This window comes from Salmo salar, chromosome 08 (assembly GCF_965601325.2).
Source record: "Salmo salar chromosome 08, fSalSal1, whole genome shotgun sequence".
Classification (NCBI taxonomy): Eukaryota; Metazoa; Chordata; class Actinopteri; order Salmoniformes; family Salmonidae; genus Salmo; species Salmo salar.
The window spans coordinates 8209714-8236730 of record NC_138298.1 but is presented as its reverse complement, the minus strand read 5'-3'; the positions used below and the strand labels follow the sequence as shown (position 1 = coordinate 8236730).

The 27017-nt window shown below is 42.3% G+C and overlaps 1 protein-coding gene and 2 pseudogenes across 1 annotated transcript; all 3 read left to right on the top strand.

Annotated features, from left to right (window-relative positions):
• Positions 1-88: 88 nt before the first annotated feature.
• pdli3 (PDZ and LIM domain protein 3) lies at positions 89-27017 on the top strand. The gene is made up of 7 exons (NM_001140645.2): positions 89-255; positions 4749-4900; positions 5781-5865; positions 6065-6252; positions 16933-17060; positions 24963-25074; positions 26599-27017. Exons 1-7 carry the CDS (start codon positions 163-165, stop codon positions 26786-26788), a joined length of 948 nt encoding a protein of 315 aa, NP_001134117.1. The 5' UTR covers positions 89-162; the 3' UTR covers positions 26789-27017.
• Positions 18787-19346, top strand: LOC106609913 (4-galactosyl-N-acetylglucosaminide 3-alpha-L-fucosyltransferase 9-like; annotated as a pseudogene).
• LOC106609912 (4-galactosyl-N-acetylglucosaminide 3-alpha-L-fucosyltransferase 9-like) lies at positions 19840-20557 on the top strand (annotated as a pseudogene).

The window sequence follows — 27017 nt, the reverse complement described above, 5'->3', positions numbered from 1 at the left end:
ACCCCCCACCCCCCACCATCACCACCACCCCTCCGCTAGTTTAAAAGGGTACATGAGTAAGTCGTCCCACTGCTCTGTTTCTGAGAACCCGGCTGTGTTTGGGACACACACACCAGTGCACTTCCAGCTACAGGAACAGAGACGAGGGACAGAGAGGGGGACATGCCACTGGACGTTGTCCTAAATGGCCCGGCCCCGTGGGGGTTCCGACTGACTGGCGGCAAGGACTTCAACCAGCCCCTCACCATCTCCAGGGTAAGAGAGTGTACCTGATACTTTTAGACTGAAAAGACTGACAATGGGTGGGTGATTGTGTGTTTACAGTACGTTTTGCATGTGTGATGTGTGCTCGAGCATCTTTGAGTGGGCCTGGTGCCAGGTGTTTGTGTGGGTGAGAAGGAGGCAGTAGTAGGGAGGTGTGTGTGTGTGTGTGTCTTCCTACAGAGAACACAAATGGTCAGATATACTCAACCGTTCCACCATTGTATTCTGTGTGTAGGGGATTATGTTGATCCGCTCTGTCTTAGCCTATGGTGTGCGTGTGTCTCTCACCCCCCCCCCCCCATCCCCCCTTTCTCTCTCTTACTGCCAGCATACTTTGCTCACCTTCCCTTTAACCTCTTGTCTCAGTTAAATAGCTGTGCTAGGATGAGAAACAGCAGGGAAGAGCTCTGTGTATTCAACCAGACTGACCAGAGAGTAATACTGCCAAAAGGTTGCGTCCCAAATGGCAACATACAGTATGCACTACTACCTGGGTCCATAGAAATCTCATCAAAAGTAGTTCACCATAAAGGGAATAGGAGGCCATTTGGACACGCACAGCCTCAGCCATTCCCTAACAGCCCAGATGCTTACAGTGAAAGACCACTGGATTGTGAATGTGTGTTTTGGGTTGTGTTAAACCGTGATACAGCAGGGGCCTTTCTATGTGGTGGGAAGGCTGCGCGGCTGGGGGAACACACACACACGTGCGTACACACACACACACACACACACACACACACACACACACACACACACACACACACCCGTGTTCCAGTAAATATCTGCAGCTTAGTTTGAAATAGCTGTTTGCATCATCTACTAGGACACACACACACACAGCAGCTGAATGAACGCAGGCTGCTGGGAATGGGTTACTAGCTGGCAACCAAAGTGCAGTGTCTTGGGTAGGCATCTAGGTGGAGTTATTCAGAGAATGCCCTTCATTTAGCTCAAGTTAAGACATTAAACTGTATGTGTGTGAGAGAGATCATCGTCATGCGTTTGTGTTAACATTGTGTGTTTGTTTGTCTGTCTCTGTGTGTGAGTGTGTGTATATGTTGGAGTTTTGTATTTTAACGTTGGCAAGGTTGTGTGTGTGTGTAACCATAGGAGTATCAGTAATCCCTGTCGTGTATCTAAGTTTAGGCCTGGCACCAGGGCCGGGAGCTAAAAGAGTTAACGGTGAGATCTGTGAATCATCGGCCCCTAATGGCCACTACACACCTGTTGTGTGAGCAGAGAACCCGCAAGCTGATGAAGGGGAAGGGAGGCTGGCGAGAGGGAGGGGCAAAAACTAGGGTCTCGGCCATGTCAGACAAGTATTTATTATTAAACACCTTTTCAAAGGCACCGCAGGTAGCTGATGCCCCTAACCACAGATCTAGGGTCAGATTACCCTATCCCAAGCCTAACCTTAACCATCAGGGGGATGAAGTACAATCTGACTCCGTTCGTTGTTTTTCAATATTTCTCCTTGATTGATTTAAATCTCCTCATGTACCCTTGACCCTGTCCGTGTGTGCCTTTGTATGTTCACGTATCCCTTCACAATCCACCCACTAGACAAGCTCTCATCACTTTACTCCTAACCTCTCACAAAGCAGTCATTGATCCAAAGCTTCTTAAACCCTCTCTACGTGGTCTTATTAGCTCTCGTTCGAGGGGCTGTTCACTTGTAATGAGATTTAGCCACTGGCACATTCCTCTCGCTCGCGGAGCTTGAACCCCGACCTCGACCTTGTCTCAGCCATGTCTTCCCACGCCATTTTTTGTTTAAAAAAACCCAAAACATCCCCTTCTTCGGTTGATTTTGTTTCCAAGTGAAAGCGTAAACTAAACATTATTAATTGACGTCCATTGTCCGGTTCCAGCAAATGAGGGTATCCAGGATGGAGGACAAGTGATGTTTAAATTAGCTGCGGTCGTGCATGTTTGGCTGTGACTGGAAGCTGAGTAGGGAAGAAACTGAGGGTTGGGTTCAGTAGTGTGTGTACCGCATAGCAAAACGAAAATGAAAATGAGGGCTTCTTATTGGACAAGTTATGGTAGCAACTCCCTGTTTCAAACCATTGCTTTCTCCCTCCTGAACACAACCCAGGGGTCCATCCATGCAGGAGACTTTTGGAGCCGCTCCCAATTCGCCTCCTAGCCTTCCTTTTGGCCCTAACCCTTCAATGTTTGCAGATCTGAAGAGTCTGGATAGGTTCCAGTGTAGTGGAGGAGCTTCCACCATATTGATTTCACCTTACAGATCTGCAAACATTTAAAAGTCCAAATGAAGGGTTAGGGAGCGATTTGGGACTGACTGTTGGAATGGATAGGAGAGTAGTAAAAATGATGCACACCACAGGGAGATGCAGATGGTTGTCAAGGAAAATGCCAAAGTTTGAATCGTGTAAATCACTTGTGTTCCCTCCACATCCCATGACTCTCTCATCCTGGGTTATTTATAGGCCCGTGATCCAAGCTTCAATGTAACGTCTCCCCTGTGAGAGCTACAACGTTGCATCTGTGGAGCCTGAAACACAATATGGTTCTCTTCCACCAGAGAGGAAAACCCATCAGAGAGAGAGAGCGAATGAGAGAGAGAAATATTGCAAGGGGTGAGAGAGAGACACACAGAAAGAGAGCATTTGAAGTAGATGGATGAAAAATAGGGAGAGTATTTCAAGTTAAAACCCTGGCTACTTTTGAGGTTTTAACTTCAATTGCTCTCTCTCTCTCTTTCTCTCTCTCTTTCTCGCTCTATATTTTTACGATTCTCTCGCGTATGTAACTCGTTACAACTTATAAAACCCAATCATTTCCGCCCGGCTAGTGTCCGTATTCCGTCTGTATACTGTCAATCGGCAGGACGAGACACGTGTTTACCTCGTCCACACAGAGAGATGGGGAAATAAACGGTTTGCACGAGCTGAAATACCAGCGAGGGCAAATGACTTTATATGCAGAGACAGGTTTACCTCCTGACTTTATACACAGAGAGGTTTCAACCATGTACTCTGGAGGCCAGGACACTGTCAAGTAGACGGGCTACTAAAACAAACTGCAAACTCCCAGCAAATGTATATTTCAACTTCTGCATCAAAATCTACTTTTGAGTTGACTTTTGAGTTGGAGTTTTGGTATTGCTTCTTAATTTGTGTGAACATAAATAGCATATAGTTGTGGGTTGTTGTGCACAAAATTCAGCAACCCTATCAACACAGTTGGGTTGTCAAAATGTTGCCATAGGGTAATTTCCTGAACAACCTTGTCCCAAATCTATATGCAACGTTGTGGCAACGACGTGTTAGGAGGAAATAGAATCATGCAAACCTGTGCTTTTATTAGAGGTTCTATAGACCAGAAGTGCTTAAAGGTAGTCTACTTCACTAGAAGTGGGCCTACAGTTAACCTAACGTATCAATTTGGCCCAAGGAGGTTTGTTCAACTACAATCAGTCAGATAGATGGTGAGGTGGCACTGATATAGAGCAGGCCAACCTAACTACAGGCAGATGATGAGGTGGCACAGATATAGAGCAGGCCAACCTAACTACAGGCAGATGATGAGGTGGCACAGATATAGAGCAGGCCAACCTAACTACAGGCAGATGATGAGGTGGCACTGATATAGAGCAGGCCAACCTAACTACAGGCAGATGATGAGGTGGCACTGATATAGAGCAGGCCAACCTAACTACAGGCAGATGATGAGGTGGCACTGATATAGAGCAGGCCAACCTAACTACAGGCAGATGATGAGGTGGCACAGATATAGAGCAGGCCAACCTAACTACAGGCAGATGATGAGGTGGCACTGATATAGAGCAGGCCAACCTAACTACAGGCAGATGATGAGGTGGCACTGATGTAGAGCAGGCCAACCTAACTACATTGTGTTCATTCATTAAGTATACATAGGACAGTACATGCCATTTGATTATGATGATGGAGAGAGATGGGGATGTGATGGAGGGAGGGGACAGGGGAGGAAGGGATGGAGATGGCATGCTTGTGTGGTGAGGTAAGAAGGATATCCCCATGTTGTTTGTGTGACTACGAAACCACACAAATATGGCACACATTTCTGCCGGACTAATAGTAGATTATTAACAGCGGCATACACCCGATCCTTACTAATCTCTCTCCCGTTCCTCTCTCTGTCTCCATCTCTCTCTCTCTCCGTCTCTCTCTCTCTGAATGATCGGGTTTTATAAGTCGTACTGTTATATATGGGAGAGAATCGTAAAAATAATACCTTGGCAGCAGCCGGGGTTCTCACTTCAAGCTCTCTCTCTTTCTTTCCATCTCACTCTCCCTCACTCTCAGTTCAGTTCACTTTCTAAGTATGAAAAGTGAAGACGTTTGCTTAATTCACCAAAGACAACACTAATAACAGCAACCATTATTAGAATAATTTGTGACAATGGAATTAATAATGATCATTATCTCATGTGTCACCCCTCTCTTTCTCTCTCTCTCTCTCTCTCTGGGCAGATCACTCCGGGCAGTAAGGCGGCGGTGGCCAACCTGTGTCCTGGTGATGTCATCCTGGCCATTGAGGGCATCCCGGCGGAGGACATGATGCACTGTGAGGCCCAGAACAAGATCAAAGACGCCATCTACCAGCTCATCCTCACCGTCCAGAGGTTGGGTCACACTGTGCGACACTCGCATACAGATACAGACATGCATACGTGTACACACTCACCTGATACGTACACACACACTGGAGACATACACACACCCGCACGCATGCACACACATTAACATACACACACACACAGACACACACACAATGACATGCACACATTGATGCCCACCCCACGTACAGTCCTCTCACGTAAAACACGCACACTGACATGCACACACTTACACGCACTATTTAATGCACAAACGCACACACACTAATACTCGCGTGCACACACAGTAATACTCTCACAAACACACATACACAAATACACACACGCCTCTCACATAAAAGCACACACCATTACAATAGAGACGTGTGTACAAATATCAGTGACACAAGTGACTACCGATGAGGTGAAACAAACTGTCACTGGTTGGGCGTATCCTATGACACACATAGCTAGTCAAACACACATTCATGTTTGACTAACTACAGAACTTACTGTACTTGATGAATCCCAAGATCTCTTTAATACCACATAGAACGTTCCATCTTATGTAGAACGTTCCAGAGCTGGCAAAAGACGATTTCATACCCAAGAACTCCAAGAGAGGAGCTCCACACACCCCCACACCCACTCTCTAATACAGACACACTTCTACATGCCCACGCACACACTCACACAAATACTCTTTCATACACACACACACGCTTTTACACTGTTCACACACACACCAAAGGAAGTCTATGAAGTTGGGTTTGATTTATGAGTGCTCAGTGTACTGTGGCCCAGCTGCCATGTAAACCAATGTTCGGTCTGTGGTCATAATCGTTTCACCTGCGGTCGAGGGAGTTGACAGGGAACTGTTTGATCATGACCTGTTTCTTGTTCCCAGACCAGAAACCAGGCTATGGTCGCCTCAAGTCACGGAAGACGGGAAAGCCAACCCTTTCAAAATCAACTTGGAGGCTGAGCAACAGGTGAGAGAGGGAGATAACGTGTGGATCTAATTAGGGGGGGGGGGGGACTGTGTGTGTGCGTGCATAGCTTGTGTGTGTGTGTGTATCTGTTTTAGTTGTCACCATATATTTTTGTCTATACCTGTTGGTGTTTGTGTGCGTCAGAGAACATCACATAAGTCCTCCTTGTCTTTTTCTCTCTCTCTCTCTCTCCATTCAGGAGTTCAAACCCATTGGTACGGGTCACAACCGCAAAGCCCAGCCATTTATAGCTGCAGCTAACATCGACGACCATCGCCAGGTGGTGAGCACAGCCTACAACACCCCCATAGGCCTCTACTCCTCAGGCAACATCCAGGACGCCATGCACGGACAGATGAGGGGCCTGGTCCAGGACAAGCCAGAGGGGTGAGTTGGCTGGCTGGGTTGGTGAGATGGTCGGTGGGTTGATGGGTGGTTGGGTGGGTGGGTGTCTGTCTGTCTGATTTCTATCTGTCGTCATGGTGACAGTATTGCTGTATTAGCTTCCACTGTCGTCTTCTCTGATAGCTTCTGTTCATTTGTTTCTGCCAGAGTTTGGCTATTGTAGCTAGCGCTGTTCTAAAACATATGTTAAATGTTATGTCAAGGTACTTTAAATATATACAGTGCATTCGGAAAGTATTCAGACCCCTTGACTTTTTCCACATTTTATTACGTTCCAGCCTTATTCTAAAATGTATTACATTATTTTTTCCCCCTCATCAACCTACACATCAACCCCCATAATGACAAAGCAAAAACAGGTTTTTAGAAATGTTTACAAATAAAAAACGGAAATATCTCATTTACATAAGTATTCAGACCCTTTACTCAGTACTTTGTTGAAGCACCTTTGGCAGCGATTACAGCCTTGAGTCTTCTTGGGTATGACGCTACAAGCTTGGCACACCTATACTTGGGGAGTTTCTCCCATTCTTCTCTCCAGATCCTCTCAAGCTCTGTCAGGCTGGATGGGGAGTGTCGCTGTACAGCTATTTTCAGGTCTCTCCAGAGATGTTCGATCGGGTTCAAGTCCGGGCTCTGGCTGGGCCACTCAAGGACATTCAGAGACTTGTCCCAAAGCCACCCCTGTGTTGTCTTGGTTGTGTGCTTGGGGTCGTTGTCCTGTTGGAAGGTGAACCTTCGCCCCAGTCTGAGGTGCTGAGCACTCTGGAGCAGGTTTTCATCAAGGATCTCTCTGTACTTTGCTCCGTTCATCTTTCCCTCAATCCTGACTAGTCTCCCAGTCGCTGCCGCTGAAAAACATCCCCACAGCATGATGCTGCCACCACCACGCTTCACCGCAGGGATGGTGCCAGGTTTCCTCCAGACGTGACACTTGGCATTCAGGTCAAAGAGTTCAACCTTGGTTTCATCAGACTAGAGAATCTTGTTTCTCATAGTCTAGGAGTCCTATAGGTGCCACTCTACCATAAAGGCCTGATTGGTGGAGGGCTGCAGAGATGGTTGTCCTTCTGGAAGGTTATCCAATCTCCACAGAGGAACTCTGGAGCTCTGTCAGAGTGACCATCGGGTTCTTGGGCACCTCCCTGACAAAGGTCCTTCTCCACAAATTGCTCAGTTTGGCCAGGAATCCAGCTCTACGTAGATTCTTGGTGGTTCCAAACTTCTTCCATTTAAGAATGATGGAGGCCACTGTGTTCTTGGGGACCTTCAATGCAGCAGAATTTTTGGGGTACCCTTCCCCAAATCTGTGCCTCGACACCATCCTGTCCCATTGCTCTACGAACAATTCCTTCGACCTCATGTCTTGGATTTTGCTCTGACATGCAATGTCAACTTTGGGACCTTATATAGACATGTGTGTGCCTTTCCAAATCTTGTCCAATCAATTGAATTTACCACAGGTGGAGTCCAATCAAGTTGTAGAAACATCAAGGATGATCAATGGAAACAGGATGCACCTGAGCTCAATTTCGAGTCTCATAGCAAAGGGTCTGAATAATTATGTAAATAAGGTATTTCTGTTTTTGATTTTAATACATTTGCAAAAAAAATTTAAAACCTGTTTTCACTTTGTCATTATGGGGTATTGTTTGTAGATTGATGAGGGAAAAATGTATTTGATAAATTTTAGAATAAGGCTGTAACGTAACAAAATGTGGAAAAAGTCAAGCGGTCTGAATAGATCCAGAATGTACTATATATATATATATATATAAAAAATGTACACTTTATTGAGACAGTATGGAAATCAGAGGAGGATATAGGGAGTCTTGTATCCTCGTTTTTCAGTTCCAAGGAAGTCATGTGGATCTCATTAGCCTAGCTAGCAGATATATGGGGTGTCACTGCAGTGCATGTATTACCCAAGCACACAGGAATGACTTTTTCCCTGGCTTTAGCAGGAGCTGTTTCTGATCGAGACATAAATCATGCTAGCCGAGGTTCACATCAGCCTACAGTGTACAGTTCAGTACAGCGGCTCTTCACTGTTCCTATTTTGATCAAGTAGGGCAGTAGAAACTAGAAAGGATAGTAAGGTCCTGTGAGCACAAACTGGTTGACTCAACGTTGTTTCTATGTTTCTACCGAAATGTGTATGTAGAATGTGTATCAATGTAGCAAGAATGGTCCACACTTGGAGATAATACATGACAACTACTAGAAATAATAAAACAACATGAAACATCTAAGAAGCCAGGCTTGGTATATAAAGCGGTTTTTGAAAAGGCTTTTGATAAGGAAAGACTATTTTATTTATAAATGCCTGTATTTTTTCAATTTCGGTGATTCTCTTATGAAATGGGTAAAAGTTATGTATAGCAACCCCAGGTGTAAAATGGTACATAGCGGCTACTTCTCAGAGTTTTGAATTGTCAAGAGGAGTTAAACAAGGGTGTCCGCTTTCACTATATCTTTTCGTTATGGTCATCGAAATGCTAGCTATTAAAATCAGATCAAATAACATTAGAGGGTTAGAAATCCAATGCTTAAAAACGAAGGTGTCCATGTATGCCGATGACTCAAGTTTTATATTAAGTCCGCAAGCTAGATCCCTGCAATGTTTCATTGAAGATCTAGATAACTTTTACGGACTCTCTGGACTAAAACCTAATTACGATAAGTGTACAATTTTACGTATTGGATCTTTAAATAAATACAACTTTTACATGACCCTGCAGTTTACCTATAAAATGGGCTGACAGTCAAGTAGACATACTTGGTATTCATATCACAAAATATATAAATGAGATCTCCACAATGAATTTCAATAGAAAACTGCAACCATGGACAGGGAAATACCTGTCTATTTATGGGAAAAATGCACTGATTAACTCCTTAGTCTTATTTCAGTTTACTTATGGCTCTGCCTACTCCTGATTTAATTCATTTTTCAAAACATATGAGCAAATAATATTTAGCTTTATCTGGGATGCTAAACCAGACAAGATAAAGCGTGCCTATCTATAAAATGAGTATGAACCGGCAGGGTTGAGATGATTAAATATAAAAGCGCAAAACCTCTCTCTAAAAGCTTTACTTATCCAAAAGTTTAACTTTAACCCTAAATGGTTCTCAAGTAGATTACTAAGAAAAGCTCATCCATTGTTTAAAAATGACCTTTTTGCCTTTGTGCAGATTGCCATGTCTCATTTTCGATGAATTGAAAATAATTTTCTTCCCCCCCAAACAAGCATTGCAAAGCTGGCTACAATTTAAATTTCATTCCCCTGAAAAGATAGAACAAATATTACAAAAAATATTATGGCTGAACTCAGATGTACTGGTTGATAAAATACCTGTATTTATGGAAAAGATGTTTGAAAAGGGGATTTTGTTTTTAAATGATATTGTAAATTGGAATGGTACAGTTATCATAATTATATGGGAAGGTCTGCTCAATCCAAGATTACAATCAAATGATTACAGCATTACCCCAAAAATGGAGGAGGTAGGTGGCAGCGGGAGGAGGTAGGGAACTGGTCTGTCTGCCCAATATAAAGGATCAAAACTGGCAGAGGAATAAAAATAGCATAAATAGGAAAGTATTCCAGTTTCATTTGAGGACCAGGATGTTGACAGCTGTGCCATACAGATTGGAAAATAGTTTGGAAGAGATTTATTATGTATGGATTCTATGGTACAGGGTGTATGAGTTGATATATAAAACGACGCAAGATTCAAGACTTCATGCTTTTCAGCTAACATTATTGTACAGAATTCTTGCCACCAACAAAATATTGAATATTTGGGACATACAATCATCGTAGCTCTGCAGATTTTGTTGTGAGGATACAGAATCAATAGACCATTTGTTTTGGTATTGATTTTGCGTGTGTCTGGTCTCAGGTTCAGGAATGGCTGAAAGTGTGTAACATTGATCAAAAACTTTCCCTAGAAATAGTATTGTTGGGAGACCGGGTCAGTCAATTACTAATATCTCTAGATTCAAATTGTATGTTAAATATCACAGCATAGTTGAAAGATATATGGTGCGTAGAAATCCGAAGAGGATGGGCCGAGGGAAGCTGAGGGTTGGGATGTGGAATTGGAGAAAAGTAGGAGTGGAGTTGCTGGGTGGGGGATAGAATGACGGTGAAATATAAAAGTAAAACAATAAAGTCAAAATAAAACAAAACTAAAAGTAAGTTTGAATGACACTGAGGGGCAGTGTTTTTACAGCTAATGCATGTTTGCCTGAGGCTGATGCCGCGCAGGTGTTTGTTCACATGCATATACACACACTCTCATTCAAATACACACACACACACGTGCACATACACAGACACACACACATGTAAATAGTGCCATACATGTACTCAAACATATTCTGTTGGCATATTTTGTTGTCCTTGATGTCTTCTGTTTTTCTGTTTTCCGTTTGGTCGTGCATTGGCGGGGGGGGGGGGGACTTGGGGGTGGGGAATGTAATAATAAAAACATTCTCGGGGGGGGGGGGGATCTTGGATGGTTGAGGGGCAGCTCTTGGGGAACTGTGGGGGGTATCTTGGAGCGCTGGTGGACTGGGGATTGGGAGCTTGGCCGGTGGCTGATAGGTCGCTGGTTCTGGTTCCCGTTTTTGACCTTGTGGGAGATTTATCAGCGTGCTCTTGAGCAGGGCGTTGGCGCCGGTTGCTTCTGCGGGTCGCTCTGGATGGGAGTCTGTTAGATTACTGAATGAGGAGGAGATGTTGAGCTGATTCACTGCAAGTAGATTGTGTTTTATATTCAATGTAAAAATATATATATATCAGTGGAGGCTGGTGACTTGGAAAATTGAGGAGGATGGGAGACCCCCGGTATAGGCACGGAACACATGGAGACCACAAAGTGTGTTTAAAAATTGTCAAAGACTAATTATTTTAACCTAAAGCATTTAATAAAGACATTTATAGTACAATATAATGGGGAATGAGAAGGCTACTTAGTGTTGGAAAGGGACCACAGCAGTGAATGAATTTGGGTATGAGGCATGAGTTGAGGTGTTCAGAGGCTTGAACAGTGCAGGACAGGATTTTACTGGGAAGACAAAAAACAACAACACAAGACACTACACAATTAGACAAAAGAGCTAAGAATGAGTTAGTCCAAGCAAGGAGTAAAATCTTTGATGTGTTAATGGGATCGTGTATGTGATTGACTCTACATACAGTAATGAGAGAAAATTGATAGGGGTACTCACAGTGCTTGGAAGGGAAACATTCAAAGTGCCAGTGGATGAGCGGGCACATGAGACATCATGTAACCCAAGAAACGTTCCTGAATAAAGCCCTGATCATCCACATACCTGACGATAACTGACAGCTGCAAGCAGAATGGTGGCACCATAGAGCCCAGAGCAGTGGAGCAATTTTTACCCACTAGGGCCTGGAGTTTTTCCTTATATGTTGACCCTATAAGGTATGACAGTGATTAATCAGTTGTAAAAAAGTTTTATATGGGCTATGATGGGAGCAGTTTTTCCTAATCAAGTCACATGGTTTAAAAAAAAACTCCTTATTTAGACTAGATTAGGAGGGGGATTTCCTCTACCCAAACACAGACAACAACTGATAGACAATAGAAATCACAGGGCTGAGCTTGCTTTATGCATGTTTGCATCATGCAGGCCTATGCAACTGTAGGCCTTATAAAACCTTTAGTCACATCTGCCATCACTATTATGTTGTTTGATTCATTCCAGTGAATCATTTTGGATTAAAAACGTGTAGGCAATCTAGCCAGCCCAATGTTGAACATAATGAAAATGTTATCACTTTCACAATTTCTCCTGACACACAAATGGACTATAAATACATAACGTTACCAATTTGTTACCCTGACCAGATGGACAGGCTGTATGCAGCTGTTCTTATTAGTAGCATACAGTTGATCAGACAGAAAAAGTATTGTTTTCATCCCATACAGCATGTCAGATTTCTAATGTTTAGGTGTAGCCTAGGCTGCTGCAACATTTATGTCATGAGTTTTTGCTTGTGCCTGTCCGGAGTGATTATGTGTTATCATCTTTGCTAAACAAATACCGGAGGAAAGTGCAAAGCCTACTTGAGCGCATGAGAAAAAATGTGGTTAATCTCTGGTTAATCTACATTTAATGGATGATGCGATGGAAGCTATCAAATCATTCGGAATTGTTTTCGAAATCTCAGAAAAGATGTTCAGCATGTAAAGAACCTTAACGTGCATTTACAGGCGTCTTGATAATAGGCTCCCTGTTAACCAGCTATACATTTGATACTGAACACTCTCACCTTTTCATCCTTCTTCATGAAACTGACCTCAGGCAGAGGTTGACCCTCGCTTTCAATTCGCAACTTTTCCGTGTACCCCAGAGAATGAAAGGGGTTCTTCAACAAAAAGTCCACAACATTTTCGTCAGCGTTGGCCATTTTACCATTCTGGCGGAGAAAACTGCACACTCACGCTGGTAGCTAGCTAGCAAGGCAAATGTAAATACATTGGACTAACTGGACACAAAAATAAAGTTCTAAACCCAAGAAAACAATGTATAATATACCTCCTCCATCTCCTGTAATTTGAAAAAACTAATTTGAATTGAATAATGTCCCAAAAATGCTCAACTATCACTCTTCACTCTTAATCTCTATCCAACAATGTCACCAAGCTTCTCAACACATAGAACCCCCATAGTGCTCTGTGGCTCAATCCCAATACAACACACTAGGTTCATTATCTGATCCCACATCTATGATTGGATGTACAAGATGTCAGTTCATACTGAAAAAGCTTTGATTGGTTGGAGGATATCCTCCGGAAGTGGTCATAATTACCATGTATGTCTATGGAAGGGAGGCCTACGAGCCTTCTCTGTATTGAAGTTAATGTAGCCAGAGGAGGATGGAAGCTAGCTGTCCTCCGGCTACACCATGGTGCAAGCACAGACAGTGCTGTTGAAGTTACTGTAGATCTTCATCGCAAAACAGTATATTTTAACCAATTATTTGGTGATATATTAAAATAATGAGTTTAGTTTTATCTAAAAAGGATAACTTTTTTAATGTTGTACTATTTTTATATGTATGACATTTTACTGAGGAGGATGGTCCTCCCCTTCCTTCTCTGAGGAGCCTCCACTTATTTATTTATATATATATAGAGCCAGATTGCGCTGTTCTGTGAAAGGAGTAATACACAGTGCTGTACGAGATCTTCAATTTCTTGGCAATTTCTCACATGGAATAGCCTTCATTTCTCAGAACAAGAAAAGACTGACGAGTTTCAGAAGAAAGTTCTTAGGTTCTGGCCATTTTGAGCTTGTAATCGAACCCACAAATGCTGATGCTCCAGATACTCAACTAGTCTAAAGAAGGCCAGTTTTATTGCTTCTTTAATCAGTACAACAGTTTTCAGCGGTGCTAACAAAATTGCAAAAGGGTTTTCTAATGATCAATTAGCCTTTTAAAATGCTAAACTTGGATTAGCTAACACAACGCGTGCCATTGAAACACAGTAGTGATGGTTGCTGATAATGGGCCTCTGTACACCTACAGTTGAAGACAGAAGTTTACATACACCTTAGCCAAATACATTTAAACTCAGTTTTTCACAATTCCTGACATTTAATCCTAGTAAAAATTCCCTGTCTTAGGTCAGCTAGGATAACCACTTTATTTTAATTAAGATTGTGAAATGTCAGAATAATAGTTGAGAGAATGATTTATTTCAGCTTTTATTTCTTTCATCACATTCCCAGTGGGTCAGAAGTTTACATACACTCAATTAGTATTTGGTAGTAGCATTGCCTTTAAATTGCTTAACTTGGGTCAAACTATTTGGGTAGCCTTCCATAAGCTTCCAACAATAAGTTGGGTGAATTTTGGCCCATTCCTGCTGACAGAGCTGGTGTAACTGAGTAAGGTTTGTAGGCCTCCTTGCCCGCACACGCCTTTTCAGTTCTGCCCACAAATTTTCTATGGGATTGAGGTCAGGGCTTTGTGATGGCCACTCCAATACCTTGACTTTCTTGTCCTTAAGCCATTTTTCCACAACTTTGTAAGTATGCTTGGGGTCATTGTCCATTTGGAAGACCCATTTGCAACCAAGCCTTAACTTCCTGACTGATGTTTTCAATATATCCACATAATTTTCCATCCTCATGATGCCATCTATTTTGTGAAGTGCACCAGTCCCTCCTGCAGGAAAGCACCCCCACAACATGATGCTGCCACCCCGTGCTTCGCGGTTGTGATGGTGTTCTTCAGCTTGCAAGCATCCCCCTTTTTCCTCCAAACATAACGATGGTCATTATGGCCAAACAGTTCTAGTTTTGTTTCATCAGACCAGAGGACATTTCTCCAAAATGTATGATCTTTGTCCCCATGTGCAGTTGCAAACTGTAGTCTGGCTTTTTTATGGCAGTTTTGGAATATTGGCTTCGTCCTTGCTGTGCAGCCTTTCAGGTTATGTCGATGTAGGACTCGTTTTACTGTGGATACAGATACTTTTGTACCTATTTCCTCCAGCATCTTCACAAGGTCCTTTGCTGTTGTTCTGGGATTGATTTGCACTTTTCGCACCAAAGTACATTCATCTCTAAGAGACAGAACGTGTCTCCTTCCTGAGCTGTATGACAGCTGTGTGGTTCTATGTTGTTTATACTTGCGTACTATTGTTTGTTCAGATGAACGTGGTACCTTCAGGCATTTGGAAATTGCTCCCAAGGATGAACCAAACTTGTGGAGGTCTACAATTTTTTTCTGAGGTCTTGGCTGATTTCTTTTGATTTTCCCATGATGTCAAGCAAAAATGCACTAAGTTTGAAGGTGGGCCTTGAAATACATCCACAGGTACACCTCCAATTGACTCAAATGAGGTCAATTAGCCTATCAGAAGCTTCTAAAGCCAAGACATCCTTTTCTGGAATTTTCCAAGCTGTTTAAAGGCACAGTCAACTTAGTGTATGTAAACTTCTGACCCACTGGAATTGTGATACAGTGAATTAAAACGTGAAAAAATCTGTCTGTAAACAATTGTTGGAAGAATTACTTGTCATGCACAAAGCAGATGTCCTAACCGACTTGCCAAAACTATAGTTTGTTAACAGGAAATTTGTGGAGTGGTTGAAAAACGAGTTTTAATGACTCCAACCTAAGCGTATGTAAACTTCCGACGTCAACTGTATGTAGATGTTCCCTTAAAAATCATCCATTTCCAGCTACAATAGTCATTTCCATCATAAACAATGTATTTCTGATCAATTTGATGTTATTTTAATGGACAAAATATTTTCTTTCAAGAACAAGGACATTTCTACGTCACCCAAACTTTTGAATGGTAGTGTATATAAAAAAGAATGGTCCACCACCCAATGGACATCCAGCCAACTTGACACAACTGTGAGAAGCATTGGAGTCAACATGGGCCAGCATCCCTGTGGAACGCTTTCGACACCTTGTAGAGTCCACGCCCGATGAATTGAGGCTGTTCTGAGGGCAAAAAGGGGTGCAACTCAATATTAGGAAGGTATTCCTAATGCCTTTTGTACACTCAGTGTATATATACATATAAAGCATATTAAATCCATGTGTAGTATTATTGGCCTGTAGATCTCTTTCAGCAAATTCTGGTTAGATGACTTGGTGTTCTGGCTATGGGTGGTGGCTATAAAAAGAGCTGTGTATACGAAAGGCGTCTGCACACTCATGCTTCTTCACACCATGTCATCTCTAACCTCCTCTCTCCATTCTCTCCATTCTCCTCCCATCCATTCTTCCTCTCTGTTTTTCCCTCTCTTCACTTCCTTTTATGGACGTCTGCTGATGCTTGTGTTGTGTGTGTCTCTATCAGACCTGAGTTCAAATACGATTTGAAATCTTTCAAATACTTTAAGCGCTTGCTCTAGCCTGCCTGGAGTACCACATGGGTGGGGTTTGCCATTGTGGGACTATTTTATTGGTCCATTAAGCCAGGAAAGCTCAATAAAGCACTGAAAAAGTATTTGGAAATGATTTCAAATAGTATTTGACCCCAGGTCTGGTCTCTGTAATGTCTGGCGGGCCTCCTTTGACCTGATGCAGCCTATGATAACCAAAAGCCTCAGGGCCCTGGAGTGAGAGTGCCCCAGCTGGCAGGCATCATTTCCCCCCATGACTTACAGCCCGTCCCTAAACCTGGAGCTGGGGAGTTCTGGACCCCCAGGGCTCAATACGACTCTGATGTTAAATCTGATATGGAGGATAGTGTTGTTATGACTACACTGGTGTCTGCTGGGGTAGATGAACAGTGCTTTCAATGGTAGCCGCAGATCTCGGATGGAACAGGTGCAGCCGATGTCGATTAAAGCAGCTCCTGGCACATCTCTGATTCAGAAGGGTTGGGTTAAATACGGAAGACACATTTCAGTTGAATGCATCCAGTTGTACAACTGACTAGGTATCCCCCTTTCCCTTTTTTTTTTCATCTCCACAAAATGTGGGATATTTTTGTGTGTGTGTTTGTGTGTGCTGCATCTGTTAATGCTCACCTCTGTGTGTCTGTATATTTTTGCTCATCTCTGTGTGTGTGTGTGTGTGTGTGTGTGTGTGTGTGTGTGTGTGTGTGTGGTGTGTGTGTGTGTGTGTGTGTGTGTCTCCCTCTCTGCAGTAGCAAGACGCTGACCTCCATCGAGGAGTCTGATGTGTACCGCATGCTCCTGAAAGACCAGGAGGAGCCCCAGGAGCCCCGGCAATCAGGTTCCTTCAAGGCCCTGCAGGACTTTGTCGACAGCGACGGTCAGTTCTCCACTAAGTAACTTCTCTTTCATTATGATATGGGTGGGTAATGATATCATCATTCAGTGTGGATTCCAGGCTATAATGCTGCAGTGCCGCACTCAAGAAGAGCTTCACAGTTGCATATAATAACGTATTCTTCTCAATGAGACATATCAAGGACAAACCTGTTGGTGTTCAAGTTGTCGTCAGTGTGCGTTAGCTCTCTACCACTCACTCACTTCAAGAACTATAGTTTAATTAAAACCTCTAGCTATCAACATCGCATACATTTTGACCCCAAGAAAAAACTATTGGAAAGAGCCACAATCAAAATGAAGATATCACTTGAAATTAGTATTTTGTTGGGCATTCATTTTATAAGACAAAGTAGAGGGAGATCATTCATAATTCACATTGTTCTGATCTTGAAAAGTATGTATACAAGGAGTAAACTCTATATACAAATAAATTAGTAGTGAACAGATTACGTCTAGGCTTTGGTTCAGCAGGCTGACACAGTCACTTTGAGTGGTACTGATGTACTAGATAAGGCCTATGAACAAAAATGTGGCATATCAAGAAGCTGATTAAATAGCATGATCATTACACAGATGCACCTTGTGCTGGGGACAATAAAAGGCCACTCTAAAATGTGCCACAGATGTCTCAAGTTTTGAGGTAGAGTAGCTGTTGCCAGATAATTGAATGTTAATTTCTCTATCATAAGTCACCTCCAAAGTCGTTTTAGAGAATTTGGCAGTACGTCCAATTGGCCTCACAACCGCAGACCACATGTATGGTGTCGTGTGGGCGAGCGGTTTGCTGATGGTGATGGTGGGGTTATGGAATGGGCAGGCATAAACTACGGACATTGTGAGGCTCATGTTTTTTAAGGGGTCTGACCAACAGATGCAAATCTGTATTCCCAGTCATGTGAAATCCATAGATTAGGTCTTAATTAATTTATTTCAACTGACTGATTTCCTCATATGAACTGTAACTCAATAAAATCTATGAAATTGTTGTAAGTTCATTTATATTTTTGTTCAGTATATATTATATACCCAGTCGGTTGCCTTGTCACAAAAAAGAAAACTTCAGGCAGGAATTCTCAGTCCTCAGATTTGCTTACGCAAAACTTATTTGTCCAGTCAGACCTGTGACAGACAAGTGTTGTCTATTTTTACTTCCTCCCAGGTGCTAGGTGGTTTATTTGCTCGTTAGTGTCTGATTTTGTCAACTATGCACATGGATTTCCAACTCTAAACCAATCTTCAGTGGTAAGCAATGTTTTATTTTCTCTCTCAAACCTCATTTAACTACACAAACTCATATTATGACTCTACATAATAGAGACTGGCTGTGAACAAAACATGATCCATTCTAAAGTCCACCATTGTAAAAGACCAATGTAAACATAAACCTGAATGTTGAATTGAGTTACTTGAGGCAAGCTGCTCTGAACAACCTATAGTGTTTAAGATACGATAAGATAATGACTTACGTCAACGATACCGATTTTACATGGCACTGACTGACAAGTAAACAGTTTCTTATTAATGACTGTCATTGTGTGTGATTGTACTGTAACAACTAAAATAACCTGTATGGACAGCTGCAAGGCTATCCCTGAACTTATCTGTGAATTAAATGTAATGTGTATCTATGGTATGAAATAAAGATTTATCATCATTTAGGTTATCAATTATAATTAAAAACAATTCTTCCTTTTTACAGGGCAAAAATGTCATCAAGAACAGCAGCTTCCAACAAAACTTTGATCTCTGCTCTAGGGCTTGTGGGCTCAGTGATAATTATGTGTAATTTACTTGGAACCAACATCTATTGTCTGTCCATCCAGATTAGGAGAATCGCCATCCTTGGAACTGAAAATAGTTACTCTATATTAAAAAAACAACTGAAGAGTCTATTATCTTGGTGTGGCTCTGGCCAATTGGTGTGACTTTTGAATTTAAACTCTGCGGTACCCTGTTCAACATCAATGGCTGCGTCCTGACAGACGACAGATCCCTTTACGACGAAGCGGACGCTGTCATTTTCTTTCACAAAAGCATCAGACAGACTTGCCCTGGTCTCCTCGTCCAGGTTTTCAGAAATGTATCTGGTATCACATGGAATTACCAACAATTAACAAATAAATACCAGGTCTGGGAAAACCTCTTCAACCTAACAGGCTGACTACACCGCTCGCATGTGCTCGCATTGCAAAATAAATGTAGAAATCTATATTATTCAATTATTGCACGCACACTGCTCGCGCATGCCAACAAGCGTCTGTGTTGCCAAGGGCTAAAATAGAAGTCAGTTCTATTTCTGATGCAGATCGTGCTGCAAGTCCTGCCTCTCCCATCTCCTCATTGGTTTATAGAGACAGGTACCCATGTGCCATCTCCTCATTGGTTATACCCACGTGGGTGACTGAAAGATGAAATAGGTCGGTGGCGGTAATGTAATTTATGAAAGTTGCCAATCGCAATATAAAGTAAAGAGAAGAAAAAGCCTGGAAGGAGGAGAGATGACTAGAAACGATTCGGTTGACCATTTTATGTGTGGATTAATTGGTGGAGTAGAGGACCTTGTGCATTTCAGGTAAAATAATAACTCAATGTTTATATCCCAAGACAAATTAGCTAGCAACAGCAAGCTAGCTAAATAGGACAAATTAGCTAGCAAGTGCAAGCTAGCTAGCTAAATTGCCATAAATGTTTAATGCTATTCGACCTGTCCCCAAATTAATACAATTGGTTCAGAGTTTGTTTTGATATTTTAACTTGCATGTCGTGATTGTGTTTGGTGTGGGGGGACAAAATACATGTATGCACAATGGAGCACGCGCGTAGCTGGTTTGGGTTCCGTATAGTGCGAAAAACGAATTACCCACCATGAAGACTGAGGCAGATTTTGTGCTGCCTAAGAAAGATAAATTAGTCTGCTGGATTGTGAGCAATAATAACCCTTACACAGGGACATCAGTCCGAGAAAGATATTATCAGGAGCAGTAACACATTTCGGCTCTGCTTTTATGGGGCGTCGTTTGAAAAGCACAGAGTATTACACGACCATCACCAGCTGCAAGTTCGACCTCTCATCCGAGAATTCAATCTACAGAGACTACATCACGGAAAAGGTGAACGGAACACTCGTGGCAGGAACTGTAACAATAGTATTGGGCCCGTCTAGACAGAACCACGAAGACTTTCTTCCTGCGGATTCCTTTATTCATATCAATGACTTCCCGGATGCAAAGGCACTGGCGGACTTCCTCCTCCAATTGGACAAGAAAGAGGATGCGTACATGCGCTACTTCATGTGGAGGCAGTACCTCAATGCCACGCCCCACCTGGTGAAACGCTATGAAGAGTTCATTCAACCCATCTGTTGTGCCTGTGAACACATGGCGAAAGATAAGTGATATAGTATTGTCCATGACCTCTCCAGTAAGTTTTTTTGGTTGAGACATTTTCCATTAGCTCTTGATTTGAACACATCAGAGGAGGATGGTGGGCTGAGATATAGGAGGTCGGGCTCATCGTAATTTACAGAATGGAATGAGACCATTTTATCCACCCACCAGCCACCACTGGAATATATGTGTAGTTTATTGTGGTTTTAATCTAGTTTTATATAATGCACATTTGGAGACTGTGACTTTTTAACATCCGATGAAATTGCAGAGCGCCAAATTCAAAATACAGAAATAGTCATAATAAACATTCATAAAAAATACAAGTGTTATACATCGGCTTAAAGATGATCTTCTTGTTAATCCAGCTGCTTACAAAAGCATACAAACATTTTACAACCAAGTAAAGGAATTACAAAAGTTAGAAATAGTGATAAAATTAATAATTTACCTTTGAAGATCTTCATATGGTTGCAGTCACAAGAGTCCCAGCTACACAATAAATGTTTGTTTTGTTTGATAAAGTCCCTCTTTATATCCCAAAAACTCTGTTTTGTTGGCACGTTTTGTTCAGTAATCCACTGGCTCAAAGGCGGTAAAAACATGCAGACGAATACATCCTAATAGTACTGGTAAAGTTCGTTGAAACGTCAAACGATGTTTATAATTAATCCTCAGGTTGTCAATTGTTTAAATAATCGATAATATTTCAACCAGACAATAGCGTATTCAATAGAAAGGAAAAACAAAGAAGGGCGCACACTCGGTCACGCGCGAAAACCAGCACTGCATGATTCTACAGTCCACTGACAGAAAGGTCTCATTCTTCTTCATTTTTCGGAAAACAAGCCTGAAACAATGTCTAAAGACTGTTGACATCTAGTGGAAGCCATAGGAACTGCAATCTGGGTCCTAACCCATTAGATACTCTATAGGCATTCATTTGAAAACTACCCACATCAAATAAATCACACTTCCTGGATGGATTTTCCTCAGGTTTTCGCCTGCCATATCAGTTCTGTTATACTCACAGACATTATCTTAACAGTTATGGAACCTTTAGAGTGTTTTCTATCCAAATCTACCAATTATATGCATATCCTAGCTTCTGGGCCTGAGTAACAGGCAGTTTACTTTGGGCACGCTTCTCATCCAGACGTCGAAATACTGCCCCCAAGCCATAAGAAGTTAATAGGTTATAGAATTTTAAAGTGGAAATCAGCTAGTGAAACAATAACAAAGCGTCCTCCCTGCCCCTGTTTCAGTAAAAAAGCTGAGGGATATGGGGCTGGAGAATTTGGAGCCGTACTACAGAGGGGGCTGTGCTGAAAAAAAAAATAACATCTACAAAGATTTTAAATTCTGATTTTTCAGGGGGTACTGCAGAACCCTCAGCACCTCTACCTCCCGCGGCTATGGATGTAGCATCTGCAGATTGCCCCTTTTAAGAATTCACTCATGTGAATCTGTACTGAATAAAACTGTGGACTTTTCTCTATCTGCGTCTAATGTCTTACTTGTCACTCATATGACTGTAGAGCAGAATATCTCAATATGTCAGAACAGCCATGTAAATATAGTCCATAAATGGTTTAATCCTTTTCACTTTTTAGGCACATCTTTTTTTCCCTGTAGGCCAAAATAGCAGCATGTATTAGTTACACATTAGTCAAACATAAAAAAAGAACATGGTCAAACATAGTGTGTTTCTGAAAAGAGATTCTGCAAAGACATTACACAATAACTGAATCTGTTGTATTGCCAGTGGTGATTTTAGCATGTAAATCTTGGTGGGGCAAACAAAATAATATGTGGGATGCATGCCAGCAAAGCCACTACACTACACAACACAACACTAAACAAGACATTAGTTGCACTATAACGGTGACAAACGGTGCCCACAAACTGTTAGGGCCTACATACAGTACAGCAGTCCCAACACCTTACCACTGCTACACCTGGCTATCAGTGGAGCCTTGTCTGGCAGCGAAACAGTTTATTCAGCCTCATTTACCGCCTTTAAAAAAAACAGCTGATATGGCTGACTTGCTTAAACAAATGTGGTTTCTACTGACAATTGAGATGTACAAACTATGGCATAAGGGGACAACAAGCGGATAAGAGGCAATCCGTAATTTCGATTAAGACATTGATGAGCGAACGACGACGGACGTTGTCAATATAACTATTTGTTCAGCACTTTTGAAATGTACAGCGACAGAAATCAGAATATGGGCCATTCTTACAGTGTACTCCCTGTACAACAAGTCAGAACCATAGGATAAATAACGGGGGCATATAAACAGACAATGAAAGCTCTTACAATATTCGATGATTACATTTCTCTAAAACAGGTTATAGGCTAAAGGTTTATGTGTATCACCAAGTTAGAACACTAGGCGAAATTTAAGAGGTGAAAATAGACCAAATTGTTAGGGTGAGGCACATTGAACGTTGTTTTGGGTCTTTGCGTGTCAAAAAAGATACACGTCATATAACACTGTTTGACGCGTTAAATAAGCTTTTAATTTGACCCATCAAATAACACAATTCTAGGGGCGGCAGGTAGCCTAGTGGTTAGAGCGTTGGGCCAGTAACCGAAAGGTTACTGGATTGAATCCCCGAGCTGACAAGGTAAAAATCTGTTGTTCTGCCCCTGAGCAAGGCAGTTACCCCACTGTTCCCTGGGCCCCAAAGACATGGATGTCGATTATGGCAGCCCCCCGCACCTCTCTGATTCAGAGGGGTTGGGTTAAATGCAGAAGACACATTTCAGTTGAATGCATTCAGTTGTACAACTGACTAGGTATCCCCCTTTCCCTATTATAGAATGTTGTGTGTGCTGTACAAAAAAAGTTTGAAAAACACACCGGCCACAAACGATGTGTTTACAATACCACGTTGGTGAAAATAGGGTGAGGCACATGGGCTACTAACAGCTCATTTAGAATTATTTTCTTAGCTACAGTATACATATCTCCCTTGCATATTACATCATTTATGCAGCAGCATACAATACATTTTTGGACTCACCTTCTGAAGGTGGCGCGGCCTTGTGAGGGCAAATTTTGTTATCAAACTTTGTCATCAAAGTCTGGCATTCTCTGGATTTATGGTGGGAACTCTGGGGGGGAAAAAAACACACAGCCACTCCATCTAATAGCAGGCTAGTGGTTGCTTTGCAATGCTCGCAGTTAGCCACTGATTCCTTACAAACCAGTCATTGTTGAATTTGCGATTTCCAACTTGTGTAATCTTTATGTCCAATGGCCGATGAGCACCGATAGGTTTTTATCTAATTTCTCTTCATATGACAAGGATTAAAAATGATTTGCCAGTAGATTGTCGACTTGATTCATGATGATGATGACTGCTTGCTAAGACTTTGAAACTAAAATGTTGACATGATCAGTCCAATCAAAGCTACTGTACATATAACGTCATTTTACATAATTTATCTGTGGCCAATGACCTTGAGCCTTCTTGGAAGGGCACTTGTAATATAACTCTATGGCAGGACCCAAAGGGTTGACATTTTGGATGTCTATGCTTACTAAGGACTTAAACTTGGCGATTACGTAGTGTCCCCATGAGTGACAGAACACTGAGCTAATTACGGCGCAATGCTCCTATTTTCTGCTGGCTCGCACCACCACCGCAGAAAGCACTGAGTTGGGCTAAAACATCTGCATTTTGGAGCTGCCTCACTCAAGAAAACAAAAAAGAGACCATGTTTGAATGCGGATTTATTAACTCAATGGTATATACTTTTTTTTTTACATTGCTTGCAAACTGATATGTAACACGTATTAATGCCAAAATAACATGCAAAACAGGCAAGCCCAAATCATTTTATATTTATTTATTTTGCTAAAAATGTGGGGCTCAAAACAGGTGGTGGTACTCTGCCCCACCTTCCCTGAATGACAGGTCGCCACTGTGTATTGCACTGTATTGTTTGGGTGGGGGGTTCAATGCTGGTGAATATACAGGAAGTGTGCAATAGATTGAGATGATGTATCCGTGCATGCAATATACTGTGCTAAGGTGTCATCATCACATACTGTGCTATGGTGATATCATTAAAATACTGTGCTATGGTGTCATCATCAAGCTCTAACTCTCTGATTCAGAGGGGTTGGGTTAAATGCGGAAGACACATTTCAGTTGGAGGCATTCAGTTGTACAACTGACTAGGTATCCCCCTTTCCCCCAATGTACTGTGCTATGGTGTCATCATCAATATACTGTGCTATGGTGACATCATATCTGTGACATCATACAGTATATGTCTCTAATGCTCTGCTCCCTTTTGTATTTCTATATGACAATTATTTAATATCCTTCATGTACGTTATGCTCCTAATTTTAATAATTTGCTTGTATTCTGTGTCACAAATGGTAACCTATTCTCTATGTACTGTATTGACCAGCTCGAAGTAGAGCACTATATAGGGATTAGGGTACCAATAGTGTGTGTCCCATGTGTTGTCCAGGCACTCGCCCCATGGTGACGAGGACAGTGAGAGCGCCCATGACTAAGCCACCGCCGCCCACAGGAAACCTGCAGAAACTGCCCCTGTGTGACAAGTGTGGAAACGGGATTGTGTGAGTACTTCGAAGACAAAGCTGCTCTGAGAATGTCATATGAAAAGTTGGTACTGAGTTGCAACCATTTCTTTCAATACTTATTATAATAAGAAGAGTTATAGCCTGAAATTCAGAACCTGTTTTGAGATGACACTCCACTCCTTTTATTCTGTGTCATTCCAAACACAGGAGGCTGCTGAGGGGAGGACGGCTCATAATAATGGTCGGAACGGAGCGAATGGAATAGCATTAAACACGTTTGATGTCTTTGATACCATTCCAGCCGTTACCATGAGCCAGTCCTCCCCAATTAAGGTGCCACCAACCTCCTGTGTTGCCGAACAGTATCTTTCTTCTACAGAGAGTTTGCTTAGTTGTGTTGATCAAAAGTGTTTGGTCAGATAAGGAGTGGCAAGGAGTATAATAATAACAGAAACAAACTGGTACCCAAGCAAGAAGAGTTACACCTAAAAAGTTCTGCCAAAAACGAGTTGCCCCTTAAAGGTCCAATGCAGCTGTTTTTTTTATCTCATTATCAAATCATTTCTGGGCAACAATGAAATGCCTTACTTTGAGGGGAAAACTAGCTGTTGAGGTTTGGCAGAGAGGTTTGGAACTCTGTTATTGGTGGTCACCAGGCAAAAACCAGGCCAAAACTCCATCACACTAAAACAGGCTGAAATTTCAGGCAGTCTTTTTAAATAGCTCTTACACTAAAAGGGCATTATCATAATGCTCACAATTTGACAGTATTATTCCAACCTCATAGTGTAGAAATGTACACTACTGTTCAAAAGTTTGGGGCTACTTAGAAATTTCCTTGTTTTTGAAAGATTTATTTTTTATTTTTTAATCCATTTAAAATAACATCAAATTGATCAGAAATACAGTGTAGACATTGCTGTTTCCATGACATAGACTGACCAGGTGAATCCAGGTGAAAGCTGAAGAGGAGGAGACAGTTTGAAGAAGGGTTTTTAAGCCTTGAGACAATTGAGACATGGATTGTGTATGTGTGCCATTCAGAGGGTGAATGGTCAAGACAACAGATTTAAGTGCCTTTGAACAGGGTATGGTAGTTGGTGCCAGGCGCACCGGTTTGAGTGTGTCAAGAACTGCAACACTGCTGAGTTTTTCATGCTCAACAGTTTCCCGTGTGTATCAAGAATGGTCAACCACCCAAAGAACATCCAGCCAACTTAACACAACTGTATCCCTGTGGAACATTTTCGAAACCTTGTGGAGTCCATTCCCCGACAAATTCAGGTTGCTCTGAGGGCAGGGGGGGGGGGGGGTGCAACTCAATATTAGGAAGGTGTTCATAATGCTTGGTGTACTCAGTGTACTTTGAGTGGTTAGATGAGGGAGGCAGCACTCTCCCAAATCATTGATGTACTTTTGTAATCTGGCAACCCTGCTCCAGCTTTCCCTCCCCCCATCCTAGCCCTAACCCTTAGTGGGGGAAATGCTAAACTGACCCATGATCAGCGTCAGCGGTAACTTCAGCCTACTCCTGTTGTTACCTCTGTTGTTCTTCTATAGGGGCACAGTGGTGAAAGCGAGAGACAAGTTCCGCCACCCTAGCTGCTTCGTGTGCACCGACTGTGACGTCAACCTTAAACAGAAGGGCTACTTCTTCGTGGAGGGCCAACTGTACTGCGAGACCCACGCTCGAGCCCGGACAAGACCCCCGGAGGGCCATGACCTTGTCACTGCTTTCCCCTCGGCATAGGACCCTCCTCAAACAAACACGCACACACACAAACACACGCACCATCCTAAAAATTCTGTCTGCCAGTGAGGCACCATTGATTGTAACTGTTAGTATCTGTGTTCTCCTGTGTTCTATTGTCTGTTTGCTCTGTTTTGCACAAATCATGACAGTGCATTTGTTTGTGAATACACTTACATGTATACTATTCTCTTCCTTCAAATAAAGGGGTTTTGACTCCATGTTGTGG